The 20,025-nt window shown below is 33.8% G+C and overlaps 1 protein-coding gene across 5 annotated transcripts in view; it reads left to right on the top strand.

Moving 5' to 3' along the window:
- LOC140058856 (pleckstrin homology domain-containing family G member 7-like) overlaps nt 1-20,025 on the top strand; it is a 113,822-nt gene that overhangs the window by 72,816 nt on the left and 20,981 nt on the right. For 4 of the 5 annotated variants that reach the window (XM_072104618.1, XM_072104619.1, XM_072104620.1 and 1 more), the window contains 2 exons: nt 7,558-8,234; nt 18,260-18,359. In XM_072104618.1, the coding sequence (XP_071960719.1) occupies nt 7,558-8,234; nt 18,260-18,359 (777 nt within the window). Of the gene's footprint in view, nt 1-2,156; nt 2,233-7,557; nt 8,235-18,259; nt 18,360-20,025 lie in introns of those variants that run through there. The other variant, XM_072104621.1, reaches the window with a different exon arrangement.

A 20,025-nucleotide genomic window follows, 5' to 3' on the forward strand; every position in this document is an offset into this window, starting at 1 on the left:
ATTGTATATTGTAGGCCTACTGTGTGAAACAATAAACTTGAAACGTGATACCACTACCATATTTAGGCATATCATTACCATATTTTTGCATATCACACTTTTTTTTGTCAAACTAGTTTGGTAGTGTAGACAGAGCTGAAGAACGTAACATCAGTTCGCCTACTTAGTTAGATACAGTATGAAAAATTGAATGTTTTGAAATTTAAAGTTCATAAATTTACGTATTATCAATAAAATTAAAGATCTCGTATAACGATGCAATTGTTGTTATTGAATACATATCTCTTTATTGTCAAAATTAAAATGAAAACAAAAATATATTACTAAACTTATTTGACAAAAAGACCAAATAAATCGATTTGATTGGTTGTAATTTCTATTAAATGTTACCAATTCACGTTAATGTACGCTTCCATACATTGCACATTACTGTTTATGTTTACGGGTATGTCAACGACCTGAGGAGGTCATAATTAATATGACGTATGTCGTATGAATAATAAGTCGGAGAACTACGAACAACCACGTGATATTGTAAACCATCCATACATTGCACATTAATGTTTATGTTTACGGGTATGTCAACGACCTGGTGAGGTCATAATTAATATGACGTATGTCGTATGAATAATAAGTCGGAGAACTACGAACAACCACGTGATATTGTAAACCATAGTTAAGACTGTGATCAATGTAGTTCACAATAAAGAATGAAGAATATAGTTATTATATATTTGAAGCCAATCTTTTTGTCGGGTTTGAAACATACAGTAAAATGATCACCTTTAATTCGTCAAAGTGACGAAAATTCTATTATTACTATTATTTAGTCGAGGTGTGTCGTATGCACTATAAAGAACCCAGTTCATCTTTCGGTAGAGTAGGTGGTGAAGGCGACAATTGTTCATTCAGCTTATGCCTAGTAACATCTTAACGTTTTACTGATAACGTGTTATTTACAAGAGGGTCTAATGTGTGCACCAGTGTAGGCCTACTGTTCTGTATTTTAGGAAAGATGTTCGTCACGTGTTGTTGTAGTGTGGGTTCCAGACGGAGTTTTGTCTAAATAATATCAGCAAAAAGATAAATATTTTTGCACATATGGCGTTTCATACGTATACTATTTTAGACAAAAATCGAAATAAAAACAAAAAACAAAAACAAAGACAATGGATATGTGGCAAGTCTAATGTTGTTGCTGTATCATTGAAAGTATTTAAAATTTAGGTTAAAACAATGTGATGTTTTTGGGAATCTGCTGATGATACAATGCAAACGTTTACATTTTCTGTCCGTATGATAGGCCTAATTGTCTTATGCTCACTGCTTTGGCGTGCAATTGGGACCCTTCAAGCTGTCAATGTACTTGCTAACTTGGCTTCTATACCAATTATAGCTAACTTTGGATGGTGGGTTGGTAACCACCTTACTGGGGTAAAGGAGGTAAATTACTAAACCTTAACGCGCCTTAGCCATTCTATGAACATTATGTCTATGTTCATATTCATACATTTTGAAACGTTGTATTCTAAACACATTGTAGTGAGATTGACTCTTTACTGACCATTCTGGTTTTTATTGGGCATTTACTGAAACACAGTTGGTTGACCCATTGCGCTATTACCTTTTAATCAGTACTCTTGCAAAGTATAACAAAAAAAAAACGGACGCTAAAGTAGCCTTTTGTAGTCTCATAGGGCTCACATCATTCACATTACGTCATGATTCTGAAACGAAGCTGCTACCGTCTGTTTCGCCAGACACGGTTTAAAATAATGATTGCAGTGTCATCGAACTTATTCCAAAACATAATTTAAGGATAGTCACATGTTTAATTGTAGGCTTACACGTAACAATGTCCAAGTTATGGATGACGTAATGACTAAAATGTTAACATATGTTAGTACTCGACTGATTCATCGTTTCTCCATCAGAGACATGATTTATAACATCACAACTTCGAAACATTTGGTAATATTTTAATCAGGCATTGATTTGTTCTGTCCAGACAACTGGCAATGTTTAATTAGCACATGCGCAGTATAGGCCATTCCATCGTCATCACGCGATGGTGTCATTAATTAGTGACATATTGTGTTTCACTGTATATTTATCTCGTCTAAAGCTGTTCGTTATTACATTAAATATTTGTGTTTAATACCAAGTAGGCAGCTCTGCAGCTATCCAAGAAATATATCAGTGTTTCCACAGCTCAAGGGATGTTCGCTTTAGGTATGTTTCATTTAAGTATTGTTATTCAGTCCTAGAAATGTTATAGTTTATCGTGGTGCCACGTATTGGCAATATCGGATCAATCATTAATCGGAACCAATCTGATCGATAAGTCAGTAGAAATCTATGGCAAATATTTGAGAGAAGAGTTTAAAGTAAATTTAGATTTTCCACTGAACTTTATACATCCGAAAAGGTAAAAATGTTTTTGATTTCAGAATAACACAATTTTGTCGCACCTTTATACCTGATGTATATTTAAAAATGTAATAATTCAGAGATTTGATATGATAAAGCGGTAAAATATGACGAAAATTTTTATCAAGTTTTATCAAGGACTCAAGATAAAGTATAGACAATCTGCTATAATTAATGAAAAAACAACTTTAATTGTTTATGTTTCATGATATTTGTTTTTTGGTGAATCGTAGGCTTTTTCCTTTGTCAAAAATGTATTTTTTTATTTTTTTAGAAAGAAATGATGTATACAGTAAGTCATTACGTGGAGAATAGTTCGATTAGTAATTTTTTTTTAAATAATCTTTAATAAATTTTAAGTGTGTTTCATGATATTACTTCTGTTTGCAGAACACATGTGTATTTTTTTTGGTATTGTTTTTATTTTCATTTTGTGACTTTATTTATATATGTTTTGAGAAAGAAATCATAATAATATACCAATGAAGTCGTCACGGATAGCAGTTTGATTAGTAATCAAAACACATAGTCGTCTTATTAAGACACTCGGAATTCAGATTTAACGACATGATTTACTAAGTTAATTAACTCTCTAATCGATCAATCTCAATTAGAACTTGTACGTGACCTTTTTATTCGAATTACATTGCATTATACGTTTATATCAGCACTCGTTTCCAGGTGACTTGCAATAGTCAGTTAGACTCTATCTACTGATACATTTATATCAGCACTCGTTTCCAAATGACTTGCAATAGTCAGTTAGACTCTATCTACCGACACGTTTATATCAGCACTCGTTTCCAGATGACTTGCAATAGTCAGTTAGACTTTATCTACTGACACGTTTACATCAGCGCTCGTTTTACAGATGACTTGCAATAGTCAGTTAGACTCTATCTACTGACACGTTTATTTCAGCGCTCGTTTCCAATGACTTTCAATGGTCCGTTAGACTCTATCTACTGACAAGTTTATATCAGCACTCGTTTCCAGATGACTTGCAATGGTCAGTTAGACTCTATCTACTGCCAGTTTTAGAATCAGGTGGCATAGCCAATACATGAATGGTTGTTGGTTGTAATAAGAGACAATAAACTGCGGAGAAATCTGTTCTTGTCTTCTTGACTATAAACTTACAATACCTTACATTGCATTATACGTTTATCAGCACTCGTTTCCAGATGACTTGCAATAGTCAGTTAGACTCTATCTACTGACAGTTGTAGAATCGGGTGGCATAGCCAATTAATATTGTACAAGAATGGTTGTTGGTTTAGAGTTAGGCTTGTACTGGATACTCGTACGGTACTATGTTTATAGACAATAACGGCGGGAATATGTTCTTGTATTGAATATAACCTAACAGTACCTTATATTGCATTATACGTTTATCAGCACTCGTTTCCAAATGACTTACAATGGTCAGTTAGACTCTATCTACTGACACGTTTATATCAGCACTCGTTTTCAGATGACTTGCAATAGTCAGTTAGACTCTATCTACTGACACGTTTATATCAGCACTCGTTTCCAGATGACTTGCAATAGTCAGTTAGACTCTATCTACTCAAGTTGTAAAATCGCATTATAGCCAATGAACGGTTGTTGGTTTAGAGACAAGAAGAGGATAAACTGCAAGAATCTGTTTTTGTCTTGACTAAACCTAAAATACCGTGCGAGAATCTGCCGCGAGTGAATGTTCATGTTTGGTTTTAGAGACAAAAAGAGACAATAAACGGCGGGACTTTGTTTTTGTCTTGACTATATAACCTATAAGTACCGTTTGAAAATTTGCCGAGGGTAACAATGTTTTTCTTTTAATATTTTAAAGAATAACTTATGGTTATATGAGCATTTTTCGACAAGCTTCAATTCCGTTGATTGTTTATCGACACCCTTTATAAATTGATACAATGATGATTTGAAACATACTATACACAGGACAGTAAGTCTATTATAGTTATTTTGGTTAAGTTATCTGAATTGTATTATTGTTCTTTGTCGATTAGTATTAATGGGTACCAGCCACCGATCACTCACCGTAATTGAAGAGTTTAGCAGAAATTAGACTAAACTTTAATTGCAAATTATTTAAATTTAGCGATAGGACAATTTACACAGACTGGCGGTAACGGTAAAGCGTGGTTCCCATTAGAACGCAACATTGCGTCGCTAGTGGGAACCAAGCTTAACCGTTACCAGTAAAGCTTGGTTCTCAGTAGCGAAGCAACGTAACGCACTCTACGCAACGTAAGAAAATGTTTGCAGCACTATTGCGTCGTCGGTTCCCACTTGTGATTACGCAATACAGTACTATGCGTCGATACGTTGCTGCGTCGCGTTCTAGTGGGAACCACGCTTAAGCGAAATAACAAACATTATATGCCTATAATCTGTTATTTTTTACCATTACACACAAAACGCCGAGCGGACGGGGCGGTTGAGTGGAAACTCGCTCAGGATAGATTCAAACTGTACGCGGGGACAAACACGCGGTTTCCGCTCGTCTGGGCTTTGGCGTTATAGATCTGAATTCAGAAAATCGCATTACTGTATATTAAAAGTAATGAACCTTTGGTGTAATATTTACAAGCTTATTGTATATAAAGGAGTTAAACAAAATAATTTACTACTTATCCGTGGTATCAAAGGTGGTAAAACAAACACTATTAATATTGTGAAGAATAGTAGTAATGGGATGAGTTATGATTTGTTGAGCGGGCCATTAAACTGAATGAATTAAAAGTAACATTTTCTGATAATAGTATCGGTACGCGATAATATCCCGGAGGTTTCATTAAGTGTTTTGTTGTGAACAACCCAGATTTCAGAGAAGCCTAATTAATCTAATTTTTGATATTAAGAAAACGAAGCCCAACTATCTATTATTTATTAAATAATTGTCACAAAAATCGAAAAGCCGACGTTTAGACTAACATAAAAAAAAAGCAATAAATTCCGACATTGGGCAAGTCTAGTTCAATACTGAACTACAGATAAAAATACCATTATCACACATCTCATAAGGGGATCACATGCCTCATATGACCTCATATGACCTCACTTTGTAAATAAATAAAAGAATATTGTATTAAACAACACAGTAATGCCATTGTATTCGACCATAAAATAGGAAAATGTTAAAATGTTTTTAATTTTAATAATTTAACATAATAACAGTTTAGGGAATTATGACATCGCTTTGTGAAATGTGTTCAAAACATGATAATAAAAATGTTATCCTTCTCGACAGAGTATAATATACTATAGAGAGAATGGTTAAGCAACTATTTGGAGAAAGGATACCTCCGAAATAATTTTCAAGCAAAGTACTGACTATAATTTAATATTAATTAATGTAAAACAGATACACTGTTATCTGATTGTTTTATCCTGTATAAATATATTATTATTTATTATTATTATTATTATTATTATGAGGGTCCCTGGAAATCAGTTCCTCTGTTAGGGAACTGGAAAAGCCCCTCTCTATGTAAATATTGTTGAAATAAAAGCAATTATTATAATTCTTCTGTCGATGTGAAATGTATTTATTTAGAACATATTGTGCAAATATGTAGCCTATTGTGCTACATTGCCGTATTGTGCAACTATAATCAGGGTAGGCCTACATTGCGATATTTTCATGTAATGCTACAATAATGGGTTAAGAATGTTGTTGCGAAGGCATCGACAGTGTAGTGCCAGCCTCATGTTCCAGCCTCATGTTTTGTTCTAATTATTATAAATCAAAAATAGGATCCATACTGGTGTAGTTAAGCATATGTACGGTACTTAACACTGTTGATTGCTAGGAGCAACTGCTTTTCGTAGGCCTATTACGTTGTAACATTTAATGGGCTTTTTTACGAAGTAAAAACAGCCTATAGTTCCCCCGAGAAGAATTGACAATACAAACCAATTACCCTTTCTCTTTATTTTAGCACTGTGTAATATTGAATTTCAGAGCATTCGTATACATTAATTTACAAAAAAACAACATAATGCTATTGTTGATAGTTCTCGACAATTATTGTTGTCTTATGCTTGATTCGGAAGCGAATTGACCAATCACAAGTAACGGTTCGAATAATCCATCGCTTGGATTGGTCAATTTGCTTGCGTTGCGGCTTACGTCATTGCGTTGCGTTCTAGTGGGAACCAAGCTTTAGGATTAATTACCAGTTTTGTAAAATATGATAATTGGTAAAATACGAGCTTAAACAAATCTGGTGGTTCTACCCCAAACATCATAAATCCAATTTTAAACGCATCGGATAACTTGTGCATTCGTTGTAGTGAGGGCGTGTGGCACAGTGTGTTGGACGTTGGACTACTGATCGTCAGATCGAGGTTCGAATCTAACTGTAGCCGCATTGCTTGTATCCGTAGGCAAGATACTTTACTTACGTTTGCCTCTCTCCACCCAGGAGTATAAATGGGTACCCAGTTAGATCAAGACACAACTTTGCGCTGCATTATGGGACTGATCGCAAAAAAAAATCGACTTGAGTAATAATATTCAGCGCTTAGAGGTTTCACAACATTAGGGGTTATATAAATCCACGATATTATTATTATTAAATAAACTGATGAGTAAACGAAACATATTTAGTGAATTTTTTTAAAGATATGCAAGTAACTTATTGTAGGCTTATAGAAATATCAATTAGGCATACTGTATATGTTATTTGCTGGAACTTGTCAGACATCACTATTATTTTAATCTATTAAATCAATAATTCTTGTTTTATTTATTAAGCGAATAATAATATGCCCTACTAATAATATAGTTAGGAGTTGTTTGTAAGATGCTGTCGAAGTATCCGATTTTCAGTACTTATTTGATGATGTCATATCACTACCATATTTGTGTATTTCACTACCATATTTGGATTTACCACTACCATATTTGGGCAAAATCACACACACCTTATTGCTATCGCGAAATGTATTTACAATACAACTTTTGTTTAGACATTCCACCATTTGTCAAATATTCCGGCAGGTGAAATTGCCATGTGGCGTTAGTAGAATATATAAGATAATTTAATTTAGAACAGGACAAATAAAATATTATGTTCAGAAGATTTATATAATTTGTTTTCTATATTTTCTCTGTAGCATTTTATGCTGAGTATAAGCATTCTGGAAAAAGGAGTCGAACTCTTACGAGAAGAAAAGCAAAGTCTGTAGCAGACGAGACTAGGCACAGATCGAATACATTAGGTACCAATGATTACCCTTCTCATTTACAAAGAAATGCTCGTTCCAAATCATTATCCACTGTCGAACACTTGAAAAATTCCGAATCTGAATTCACCATGACAACTATAAACAATAATACTATCAACGGTAGCGTGTCTTTGGAAAGTTTTAGTTCTAGAGAGGGCGGTAGTATAGATTCGGATTACGGAGCATTTGACATCGTTGGCGAAACTAATTCTTCGAGATTTCCTTGGCTGCGTGACGTCACAACTCAATGCGGAAATTCAAGAATGGTTGAGAAAAGTGTTCAGACAGAACCGATCTTGACGTGCGAACAGTGCGACGCGTCTGAAAGCATGTCTGGCTGGCGAAATATGGAGCGAATTCGCAAGAACGGACTTCTTGTCATGCACGAACATAACGGCTTTGAGTACGGCGCCGACGTGGATCAGTTTAACGCCGTCAGACCGCAGGCAGTGCGGTCCGGTCGTATGATAAAACGGATGGGTTCAAGCTCTGAGAATGGACTTAATATTTACAGGTCGGATGAAACAGTATCGCCGCCTTTATCGCCTTGTCCGTCGCCAATAATGGTAAGTAACACTTGTTGCACATTTCAATTTAATTGTAATTTGTAAATGACTAGGCCTACTATAAAACAACTTAAATTTACACACCTGTCAGTATGTATACACAAATAAATAATCTGATTCATCGTAATTGTAATTTACAAACTTGTTATTATAACTATTAATATTCGAGTGTTCTGTGTTGGGTAACCGAATGGTAGGGCACTTGACCGTCATACAGAGATACCCGGGTTCAATTCCCAACAACTCCCAGTCTACTCCGCTGTAAATGAGTACATGGGTGAAAATACTAGGGAGGATGGGTGGCGTGAAAAGGAACTAGGCCACCCTACCACATAATGCCGAGGTTCAGATATGAATACGTGACTTTTTAATTCTTGAATAGGCCTACACTATTTTTGTTCAAAATAAAAACCGGTTCTCGAGTGTGTCGTACGAATCACACGTGGTATCCATGCCACCAATGACTGCCCGGCATTTTGTATAGATTGAATATTGAAGGAGGGTGTGGGGGCTTGAAAAGTAATGCGCAAGTATAGAGGCGGGTATGAGTTTTAAGCTTAAGTACTGAAATTAACTTAAATACTAAATATAATTTATTATGAAATGTATGTTATGTATGGTATGTATGGCAAGGCAATCAACGAAGTACAAACATTATGTATTTCTTTTCAAAAACGTTACGGATTGTCATGATGCGTATAATAAAGTGAGCAGGTCTACTACTGAATTCGTACAAGCACTAGCTTGGTGGTGCATATACACAGTAGTACATCCTTCTTTTGGTACACCTCTATTTAGAAGACACCTTTTTAAGGGATTTCTTTCCATGAAGTGACTAGGGGGAAATGTATTTTGAACACAGAGTCAACCCCTATTTATGGTACAGCTCTATTAAGGGGACAATCTAATTGGTCTCGAAGGTGTCCCTTTGACTGTTCAGCAATTCCCCTTTGACACACAATAAATCTTCTCTCTCCCCCACCCTCCCCACTATTTTGAGACACCCTTCATGTCATGCTTTAGTACCGAATGGCCAATTGAACACTATTCAGGGGACAATCTTATTTAGGGGGACAATCTTATTCAGGGGGACACCCTTATTGATGGACACGTGTTTGGGTCCCGTAGGGTACCCCTTGATAGCTCTACTGGTAGTAGGTCTATTTCACTTTGTAGTAATACATATAAAGTACTCATCCCACAAATAGGCCTACTCGCGTGCGCTTTAAGATTACATTCGAGGGAAAATATTCTTGATTAAAATCAAAACGATTACCGCACGAGATTATGTAGATTATACTGACAGTAATCGAAAGGTATGTTCACCGTATGAACCCTGTTACTATTATCTGACAGCACGTTGCATACCGTTTATTTTAAATGCAAATTTCTGACGTCATCAGTCAACTCAAAATATTTACCTTATGATCAGTCAATACAATATTGATGTAATATAACCTATTTTAATTGCCTACCTGTTGCATATCATTAATTTACTTTAACTAATGACGTCAGCTGACGTCATATTTTAATTTAAATATTAATATCTTTACCTTAAACTTTATGTGACATGAACAATCGATAAAATGTAATTGCAAACGTCGGAAATAATTATTTTCTTTACCTATTATGATTTAATTTATATTCAAATAACTCTCATATTCCAACATAAGATAAATGGAACTCTGAAGGCCTGTCAGATGGTTCGGTAACCCAACATTTTGGCGCTTTTTGCAATTTGGAAACCAATCACGACAATTAAGGGCGCGCAAAATTCCTGACGATGTTGTTTTACAGTCAGTCACGCCTAGTTTACCCGGGTGAGTTGGTAGGTGGAGTTACCAACTTACCCGGCCTAACTAAACAACTGAATCGGCAAAAGTAAGGAATGCTGTCACTACAGCGCATGTGCAGATAAACTTATACGATGCTTCGTGCAGCCTTTATTCAGTCTATCACAAATCACTAAAGACCACGTGATTATAAGACTACGCCCACTAATGAAGAGGAAAGTGAATGGGCGTGGTCTTGAAATGATAGTTTTGATTTCGTTCGTATTTTATTCCGAGTTACTTATCCGTTATCAGTTGGGTTTCTGCGTGTTCAGGTCTACTATTAAAAGGCATAACTTTTTTATTTGAACTTGGGCCTCAAATCGTAGACTCAATATTGGTTTAGTCTAGTAGGTCGGTACGTCGGTAGTACACAATTTTGAAATAATATTTGCCGTAATGTCTCCGGTACTTAACTATTATTAACCACATAATTATGAAGTATGTGTCAATTACAAAAAAAAAAAATTGGTTCATGTGTTTTCAGATTTGGAAGAAGCAACTATAAATTATATTTTATTGTTTTCTTTAAAAATATTGTTTTATTTTGTATTTCCTCGAGGGGAAATATGATTTGTGTTTTTATTTCTCCTCAGACGGGTAAATAGGCCCACGCGTACGACGTTATAATTAGTGATCTGTCTAACCCGTCATGTCAAGTTTACAAACACATTATTTTAGTAATTTGGACTAGTCAACCGCAACTTTTGGTGTATGGTTGGGGAATTTCCCTTAATGTCAGTTACTGTATAAAAGGTGATTTATCTAGGCCTATATATTATATAGGCCTAGTTAAAGAATGTACGTGAACATTAAATATGTCCGTATAAACTCTATACATCTGCATAATATAAATTGAAACCGAATATACAAACGTTTCCAGTAACAAAGGCATAATCCATGATACAGCATCACATATGTTTCTCATATGAGGCATCGACACTAACCTTTCTAAACCTAACCTTCCGCGAAACAGGTATCACATGTGATAAAATGGAAAGCTGTATTACGGAATTTGCCTATGATACTGCAGACTATAACATTGTCATTGGAGAGAATCGTGTGATTTTTTTATCTGTTTTTATCAGTTATTTTATGATGGTCACATTATGGTTTGTATTTGGAGGAACACGATTATTATCAATGTATATGTTTAGTTTTCTGTTTTTATTAAATTATGTTTTTATTAAATTATGTTTATTAAACTGTATTTTAATATATCTTACCGGGATTTCCTGGAGCCAAGCCTTGATATTGTGACGTATTACTTCATTCCAGCTAAACCGGTAACGATTAAAATCACACACAAACTGTAGTATAGGCTAGTTATTGTTGATACAGTCATTATTACTATCGCTTCATGTGACCCAGGCAGCCTACAAGCAGAACTCTGTAGGCCTACACCCTGATAGATAGCCTCATCTGTCTCTTAAATCCAAGTTCGCTTCATGTGACCCAGGCAGCCTACAAGCAGAACTCTGTAGGCAAACACCTTGATAGATATAGCCTCATCTACCTCTTAATTCCAAGTTTGCACCGAGTGTGTGCCGTATTTCTTAGCCTATGTGCTCTAAATTAATACATAGGCATAATATGGGGGTAAGTAGTCTGCTTATTATGCATCTGCCTTTTTGGCGCGCAATTTACTTTTTTTATTGTTGCATATTTTTCTCCACTTCATTTGAGTTGCTGTTTTTATCGATTCTGATCGATCATTTTTTCCAACCTGTCTATCGGTATTATAATCAAGTATCCACATTCCAATTGCAAAATTCACCAAGCTAAGTACTCCTCTGTGATTTACTAATCTTTGTGTTCGCTTTAAAACAGTGAAAAGGTTTAGTACGTAGTACTTAAGTTAGGATTAATTTTGCAAAGTTACAAGTACTTAGATCGGCTCAAATCAGACATCCAATTCTTTTTTACTATTTATGCTCTGTACTACAACAACCAAATAATTATTATTATCACTACCAAACATCGTGTAATTACATCAATATACAAATTGTATTTGCTTTTGCCGTGAGATTCACAATACGTACATACATGTAGCAACACGTTAATTATTCTTTATGTTATTAAATATAACTTTTACACAAAGGGCTACCTGTAAACTCATATTCCATTGCCACTTGTAGAGATTAAAAATTGTAATCAAATCTATATCACTCATTGTGGGGAAACTCTGTATTGAAATTAACATCTTCAATTTGTATTGTGAGTCATCGAATGGTATAGATTATACATTATTAATAGTAGCCTGTGAATCAATTCCAGCAACCTCTATTAGTGTACCGCGTCATCGTTGCTTAGCAACGCATGTGTTTTTTAAATGTTTTATTTGAACTGCAACGAATTAGAAATCAAAAATAGTACAGAGAATCATCATATATTATAATCATCTTCGTTGTTGTCTTTTTCCTATTCACCGTCATCATCATCGCTGTCATCATCATCGTCATCATCGTCGTCGTCGTCATCGTCGTCATCATCATCGCCATCATCATCGACATCATCGTCATCATCGACATCATTCATCATTACCATCATAATCAACATCATCAACATCATCATCATCATTTGTCATTATGCTTCGTCATCATCATCATTCATCATCATCATCATCATCTTCTTCTTTTTCACCGTCATCATCATCATTGCCAACATCTTTATCACGATATTATCAATACCATTGATAAACAAATACAACAAACTAAACCAGCACAATCATTATAATCGTCATTATCATCTATCTAATTATTATCACCAGCATTTTAATTATCATCACCACCTGCACCATTATTATCACGTCATCACCATCATAATCATCGTCATCACCTTTGTAATCAGCATCGTCATGAAAATCATAGTAATCATCTTTACCATTTTCACCATTACCCTGGTTGTTATCAATGAAATATTCACATTTTTTTAATATCGGTAATAATATTAGCAATGTTATTTATTCAAGATAGAAAGTTCAGACTATGACGGTGAATCACCGCCAACGCAGATTGCATATACTTCACATTTATTCACATCACTATCAAATCTGATGTGCAAAATATACATACTCTTTAGTGTGGGTTTTATTGGGATAATTAAAAAAAACACATGCCAAATCGGTATAAATCTCCTCATATACATAGTATTTTACGTCTCAGAAATGACGTTCAACGTAGGTGAAAGTTCGAATGAGCCCGGTCATTACACTGCCGTTCAACTAGTAGATTTCCGATACAGATATATATCTGCCGCCTATTTTATTCAAACGATTAATTCCTAGTAAAAGTTTTGTCCGATAACGGTTAACCACAAAATATGACAATCAATGGTTTGTTATATACTTTATAGTTATATGCCGGGTACACTGAACTCATTGGTTGGGTGGTAACTTTCTAGTTCCATACCGGAACAAAAGACTGTACTTTATATACCAACACACACGCTCCTTTAAGATTGCCCGTATTATAATAATCATTATACCTGCCTATATAGTTATTTTAATAAACATGATATCTAAATTTAGTCGTTAGACGTCATGAATCATTTACGTCTTTGCTTTAACCGTTGTCGGGTTAGTTGTGTCGGGTCACCCCGACAACAGTACTCTCCCTATTACCCACACGTTTCATTTAAGATTGCGCGTATTATAACAATCAGAATAATGATACTGCCTATATAGTTATTTTAATAAACATGATATCTAAATTTAGTCGTTAGACGTCTCTCATGAATCATTTACGTCTTAGCTTTCACCATTGTCGGTTCGCTTACCTCCCTGTAGGCTAGTACGTCCACAAAACGTATACAACAAAATGTATAATTCGCAGAAATCATATTTACTTCAACAGTAAGAAGTAAACCCTAGGCGTCTTCACCTTTAAATTTTGCTAATTAATTTCCTACTGTAAAAATATAATGTACGATACTATTAAAATTGACATTTTGGATATAAAATACACCGTTCAAACACGTAAAATCTAACATTATACATTCTATATATAGAAGCTTGATCATATGAAACCTGTAATGAATCAATGCTACGTTGGTCATCGTCTGAATAGAAACAAACAAAAATACAAGAAGTATCATCACTAGCATTATATGTGTACATAATTACTGTGTTTCTACAAATGTATACAGTTATTATTTGAATCCCTCCTTTGATATACCTTACTAAAGGAAACGAGCAAGGGGAAATGCATGGTTTACACTACGGCCCAACTGCTATTCAAGCGGCACTCCTATTACGGGGACAACGAAGTCCCTTAAAAGAGGTTCTTCTTTAATAGCATTCTGCTACACTAATAATTCGTTCTAACAAAAGTGGCACGTTTCTATATAAATGAGCACATCTTGGTCAATAAACATTAGCTTACTAGGGAAACGCCTTTTACATGTTTTTCCAGTCTTCAATCAATATTTAATCAATACTATTCAATCAATAATATTCAGTGAATCAAAATCAATCAATAATATTCAATGAATCAATATCAGTCAATATCAGTAATTTTAATCAATAATTTCAATCAATGATATTCATTCAATAATGTACAATCAATAATGTTTTATCAATAATGTTTTATCAATGATATTCAATCAATAATGTTCAATCAATAATGTTTTATCAATAATGTTTTATCAATGATATTCAATCAAAAATGTTCAATCAATAATGTTTTATCAATAATGTTTTATCAATGATATTTAATCAATAATGTTCAATCAATAATGTTTTATCAATGATATTCAATCAATAATGTTCAATCAATAATGTTTTATCAATAATGTTTTATCAATGATATTTAATCAATAATGTTCAATCAATAATGTTTTATCGATAATGTTTTATCAATGATATTCAATCAATAATGTTCAATCAATAATGTTTTATCAATAATGTTTTATCAATGATATTCAATCAATAATGTTCAATCAAAAATGTTTTATCAATAATGTTTTATCAATAATGTTTTATCAATAATGTTTTATCAATGTTTTATCAATGATAATCAATAATGTTGAACCAGAAATGTTAATCAATATTAGTATATCAATAATATTAAATCAATAATATTCATCAATAATATTCAATCAGTAATGCTCAATCAATAAAATTCAATCAATATTGTTAATTCAATATCGTTCAATCAATAATATTCTATCAATAATGTCCAATCAATAATGTCCAATCAATAATTGTAAATCGATAATATTCAATCAATAATATTCAATCTATTATATATTTTTTCAGTTGTTTTGTAACGTTTCCATTTATTACAGTACAATACAAGTACTGTACGGCTATGTACAAAATGTGTGGATGTGTTATCAGGGCGTTTCAAGTACTGTGCTTGGTAGTTTCCAGTTTCGTCTTCCTACGTTTTTGTTATTGTAATCTTATAATTATTTTCTTTTAATTTCCTCTTCGTGTTTTTGTTTGTTATTGGTAATCTTTTAATTATTTTCTTTAAATGTTAATTGCTTGTTTGTTTGTGGTGTGTTGTTGCTATGCCAGTAAAAAAATCATCAGTAATTAATATTAATTAATTCAAAGTCGAATTTGAGTGTTTTAGTAAGGGCAAGTCTTTTATCTAGCAAATGGTATGAGTTTTCCAATGTTTGAAATGTTGCCGGGTCATTATGTCCACCGTCAGAGCACATGACTGTAAGACTATGATTGTATTGGCTGATTTCATATACCTCAGTGAACTAATCAGTAAGGTGCATGGCTAACGTCTGCACAAAAAGCTAGTTTCTACATTTTGTTTGTCAACTGGACTACACTTGCAAACTTTGAAACTTGTCTTGCCAAACTCGGGATTTGCTGAACTAGGTATTCTATTTTTTTTTCTCGAACATATTGTGAAAGTGAACATTTTTAATAATTTTAATCCAAATAATGGTAACTATATCCATCATTGCTACGTGGTTCGTCTCCACCCCCTTTCTCTTCCCACTATTCCCAACAGTTACTTACTTAGGCCAACTGATACATACTCTACCTTTGTGGACGATCAACAGAGAATGGAATAGCGATGAAGCATCTTTTTTATGGTATCAAGTCGCTGAGGTCTATTTTCTGGCAGGAGTTATTATAATTATAGCTCACTATGTTGGTCGGTTGGTCGATGAGTCGGTAAACACTAACTCAAATTTGCGCACGCGACTGCAGCCATGTATATGGCCCTTTTAGCTTAAAGACATGTTTAACAATAATGTATTGTAATGGCCAATTCAGGAAATGAGGTGGGCGACTTTGACACTATCTAGGTTAATATTCTAATAGTACCAAAACGATCATGTTGTTTATCGCATTACACACAAAGGGCCTAGATGATTTACTCTGTATTTAAATATATTATACGTAGGCCTATATTTATAATACGTTCGTCTATATTTATGTTTACTAGTACTTTCCTCCATGTTGTACTGTACGCCATATTATTTCACAGAATCATGACCGTATTCGATTTATTTCTAGGAAATTAGCCCGTTGAATCCTGGAAATTATATTCGATCAGTTACTGTCATCACAAATAGTCTCCGTTGTAATATCTGCAATGTACATTAATTTCCAATTAGGCCGAGTTTGTATTAAGATACGTTTGTCGATTGTGATATCAAAAGAATTGCTTTTAATTCAAAGGTAGTATCTATTGTTTAATTTGGTTGATGTCAGGCAATCGATTAAGGTAACGTATATACAGGTTATTATCAGGGCTACCGTCACCAGGACGTCCGATTGACGCTGACGCTCACTTTGTGTGAAGGAGGATGAAGACGAGTGATAATTTTATTTTTGTTTATTTTTGCGACGCTCATTTTTGTTTGAGAGGGGGATATTATTTTAGTATTATGTTTTTATCGGGTTTTTTTTCTTTTTTTGTTTTAACATTTTAAAATACCATTAATTAATTTGTATACAGATTTATTCAGTTATGATGACAACAACTGGGGCCCGCATTAGAAGCAATAGCTTGTCTAATGAGAGCCCCTACAATACAAATACGCAGACATAGAAAGAGAAACAATGTTGAGCACGATGTTATATCATTTGTTGTTTGTGTCACCTTAAAATATCTATATAGTCGCAATAATACGATGGCTTTTGTGGAATCATCTTCACTCTCTTAACAATTTAACGTAAACAAAGAGAGAAAAAACAACTAAAGGGCAAATAGTATTTCCATGTTGACCAACCAGTCAATGGTAACCACACCATTCCGCGTATCGTACAGTTGACTGACTTCGTCTAAATCTATTTTGAAGTCTAAAAAGAAGTTAAATCAGCGAAGCGTTAAGTCTTTTTCAGAAAGATGAGAAAGATACATTATAGAAAAAAATGTTACAATTCCGGAAATTATTTGTTTGATTATGTTGCTCTCTCATAGTTAAATACGGTAATCTAATTCTAATACGTTATTTATAGTGAGAGCGTAATGATAAATACGCTAGTTTAAACTAAAACCGCAATGTCTTCTTAGTAAATGGCTGGCTTAGGTACGAATGGACACAAACAGATTCTAAAGCATTATCGAGCTAAATAAAGACATTTAAAGGAAAGAATTAGCAACGGATCATTATTAGGCCTCTTTGTTTATTTTTAAACAACACAAGAATATCATTAATTCTTACCTGTTCAGTAGTAATACACTCCGCTGATTTCCACCGACATGTGGTATTAGTGCTTGGAAGCTATTCCAAGGTATACGGTTTACAAATAGACTTACGTAACGATTTAAAATGAGAAATGTTAGTGAATATGAAAGTACAAATAGGGAAGCATAATTCATTGTTCTGCAGTTTAAACCACTTACGACAGGTTATATTGTACTAGAATGGCATCCTTTTACAGTAGTATCAAAAAGGTAAAGAAAATTGTTTAGTTTGATAGTTTGATTTGTCAGTGGTCAGTTCGATCTATTATTATCAAGCGCGTTCTTGGACAATTATCATTGGTTTATTGGGTATTTGGTGTTTCATAAAATGGAAATATATACATGCACGTGAGAAGTTTATTTTAGAACACTAGCGTTGGAAAAGCAGAAGATTCAACTACTGAAATACTAATGGTATTAATTACCTTTTTATTACCTTACTTATTGAGCATACATGCCATAGGATTAAGAATTATATGGTTTCGATTCGTTGATATTTATATTAAAAGTATTTTTCTTTTTGTTGCAGAATTTTAAGTTTAATCAACATCGGCGAGTTCCTTCAAATCCACGATTAGTTGTCACACTGGATTCAGATTCTGACTACTCTTACCATGAGGACACTCAGAGTAAGTTCATATTATTTGACATATTTTCATTATGAGCGCGTGGTTCGGACGATACCACTTTAAAATATAGTATTTTATTATTGTCCTCTCTTCTGAAGAGAAATGGCCATTTTTTGTTTATCCGGGTAAGCTAGGCACAAAATAGACATATTTATAGTATTTTACGTCGTGTAGTTAACGATACTTTAACATAGATGAAAGAAACGTTGCCAGTTTCCAGTCGACTGGTAAAATCGGCCTCAAAATTTCTTGATATATATATAAACTTTATTTAGACACGAGACTGATGTGCAGTACAACTCGTTCAATCAATATTGATTGGTTTTACACAAGTTCTTGATCTCAAACAGGTGTCGATAAAATATCGATACCAATATCGATCCGGACGTAACGTTGAAATTGTTTTTAATAGTGTTTTGATCATGATGAATTAGTTACACAACATTTTTAAAATCAACCATGTTTCTGTAAATTCTGTTACAAACATGACGATACAAAGTTTGACGGTAATGAAAAGTACGAGAAAATGACGTTGATTTGATAAGAAAGGTCGTAAGGTGCTTGTCATTGAGCATGTCACTTAAGATTGGTTTAGACGTTGAATCGATATCAAAAAGTTAGGCTGAAAGGAAAACTACTAACAGCTTATTATAAATATAGGCTACTGTAGCTTAATTTTTGTAATTGTTAAGTTTGTGTGGATCCTTTAAAAATGAGAATGGAAATACTTCGGCAGATGTAATTTCATATTTATTTTTTTTTTCATAATTTCACATAATTATACTGTGCATCATATCCATGGTTCTACGGATACGTTGTTCCCAGTAGGACGCGTATCATTTAACCAAAATTTACTTTCGTTGCGGGTACACCCAAATCTTAAACCAAATTGTAGTGTTCCGCCCGCTTTAGGTTAATTGACCTAACTAGATGATACGCTCGCTTCGCTCGCGTACCATCTAGGTCGTGCCCACAGATGGTTCTCGAATACACAGTAATTTCAGCGTAAAAAAATGTTTTTTTTTTAATGTACGTACTGCAGGATGATAATAGTTATTATTGTTTACAGAAACGAATAAATAGACACGATGATTTATGTATTAAACTGAAATTAGCACACTGGGAATTACTTCCGAAAGAGAAACTTGTCACAAAATGAGTCCACATTTGTTATTTGGACTCATTTAAACAAACCCAATTTGTGTTTTGTGTGTAACATTAGGGTTGAGGGATGGGGAAAAGGATATGGGTACAAAGAAGAACAATGTTTTAATATATTCTTTATCTACTCAGTAACGAAATATGTTTTTCATGTTTGATAGGCCTATAAATAATATACCACTTGATACAGTAACACATTTGCGATTTAATACTTTGTTAAAACTGTCACTGTTATAGTCCATTGAAATAGCATGTACATGTAACGATACACGTACCACTACAACGTTTATATTCTTTGTAATTAATAATAATACAAACGTTGAGAAGCAACTGTCAGTAGTACAGTTTATTTGTATATTGTACGTTTTGTATAACAGTAGGGCCTACTCACAGGCCTATAAATAATATACCACTTGATACAGTAACACATTTGCGACTTAATATTTTATTGTTAAAACTGTCACTGTCATAGTCGATTGAAATAGAATACGGTAGTACATGTAAC

The sequence above is a fragment of the Antedon mediterranea genome, chromosome 9 (genome assembly GCF_964355755.1).
Source record: "Antedon mediterranea chromosome 9, ecAntMedi1.1, whole genome shotgun sequence".
Classification (NCBI taxonomy): domain Eukaryota; kingdom Metazoa; phylum Echinodermata; class Crinoidea; order Comatulida; family Antedonidae; genus Antedon; species Antedon mediterranea.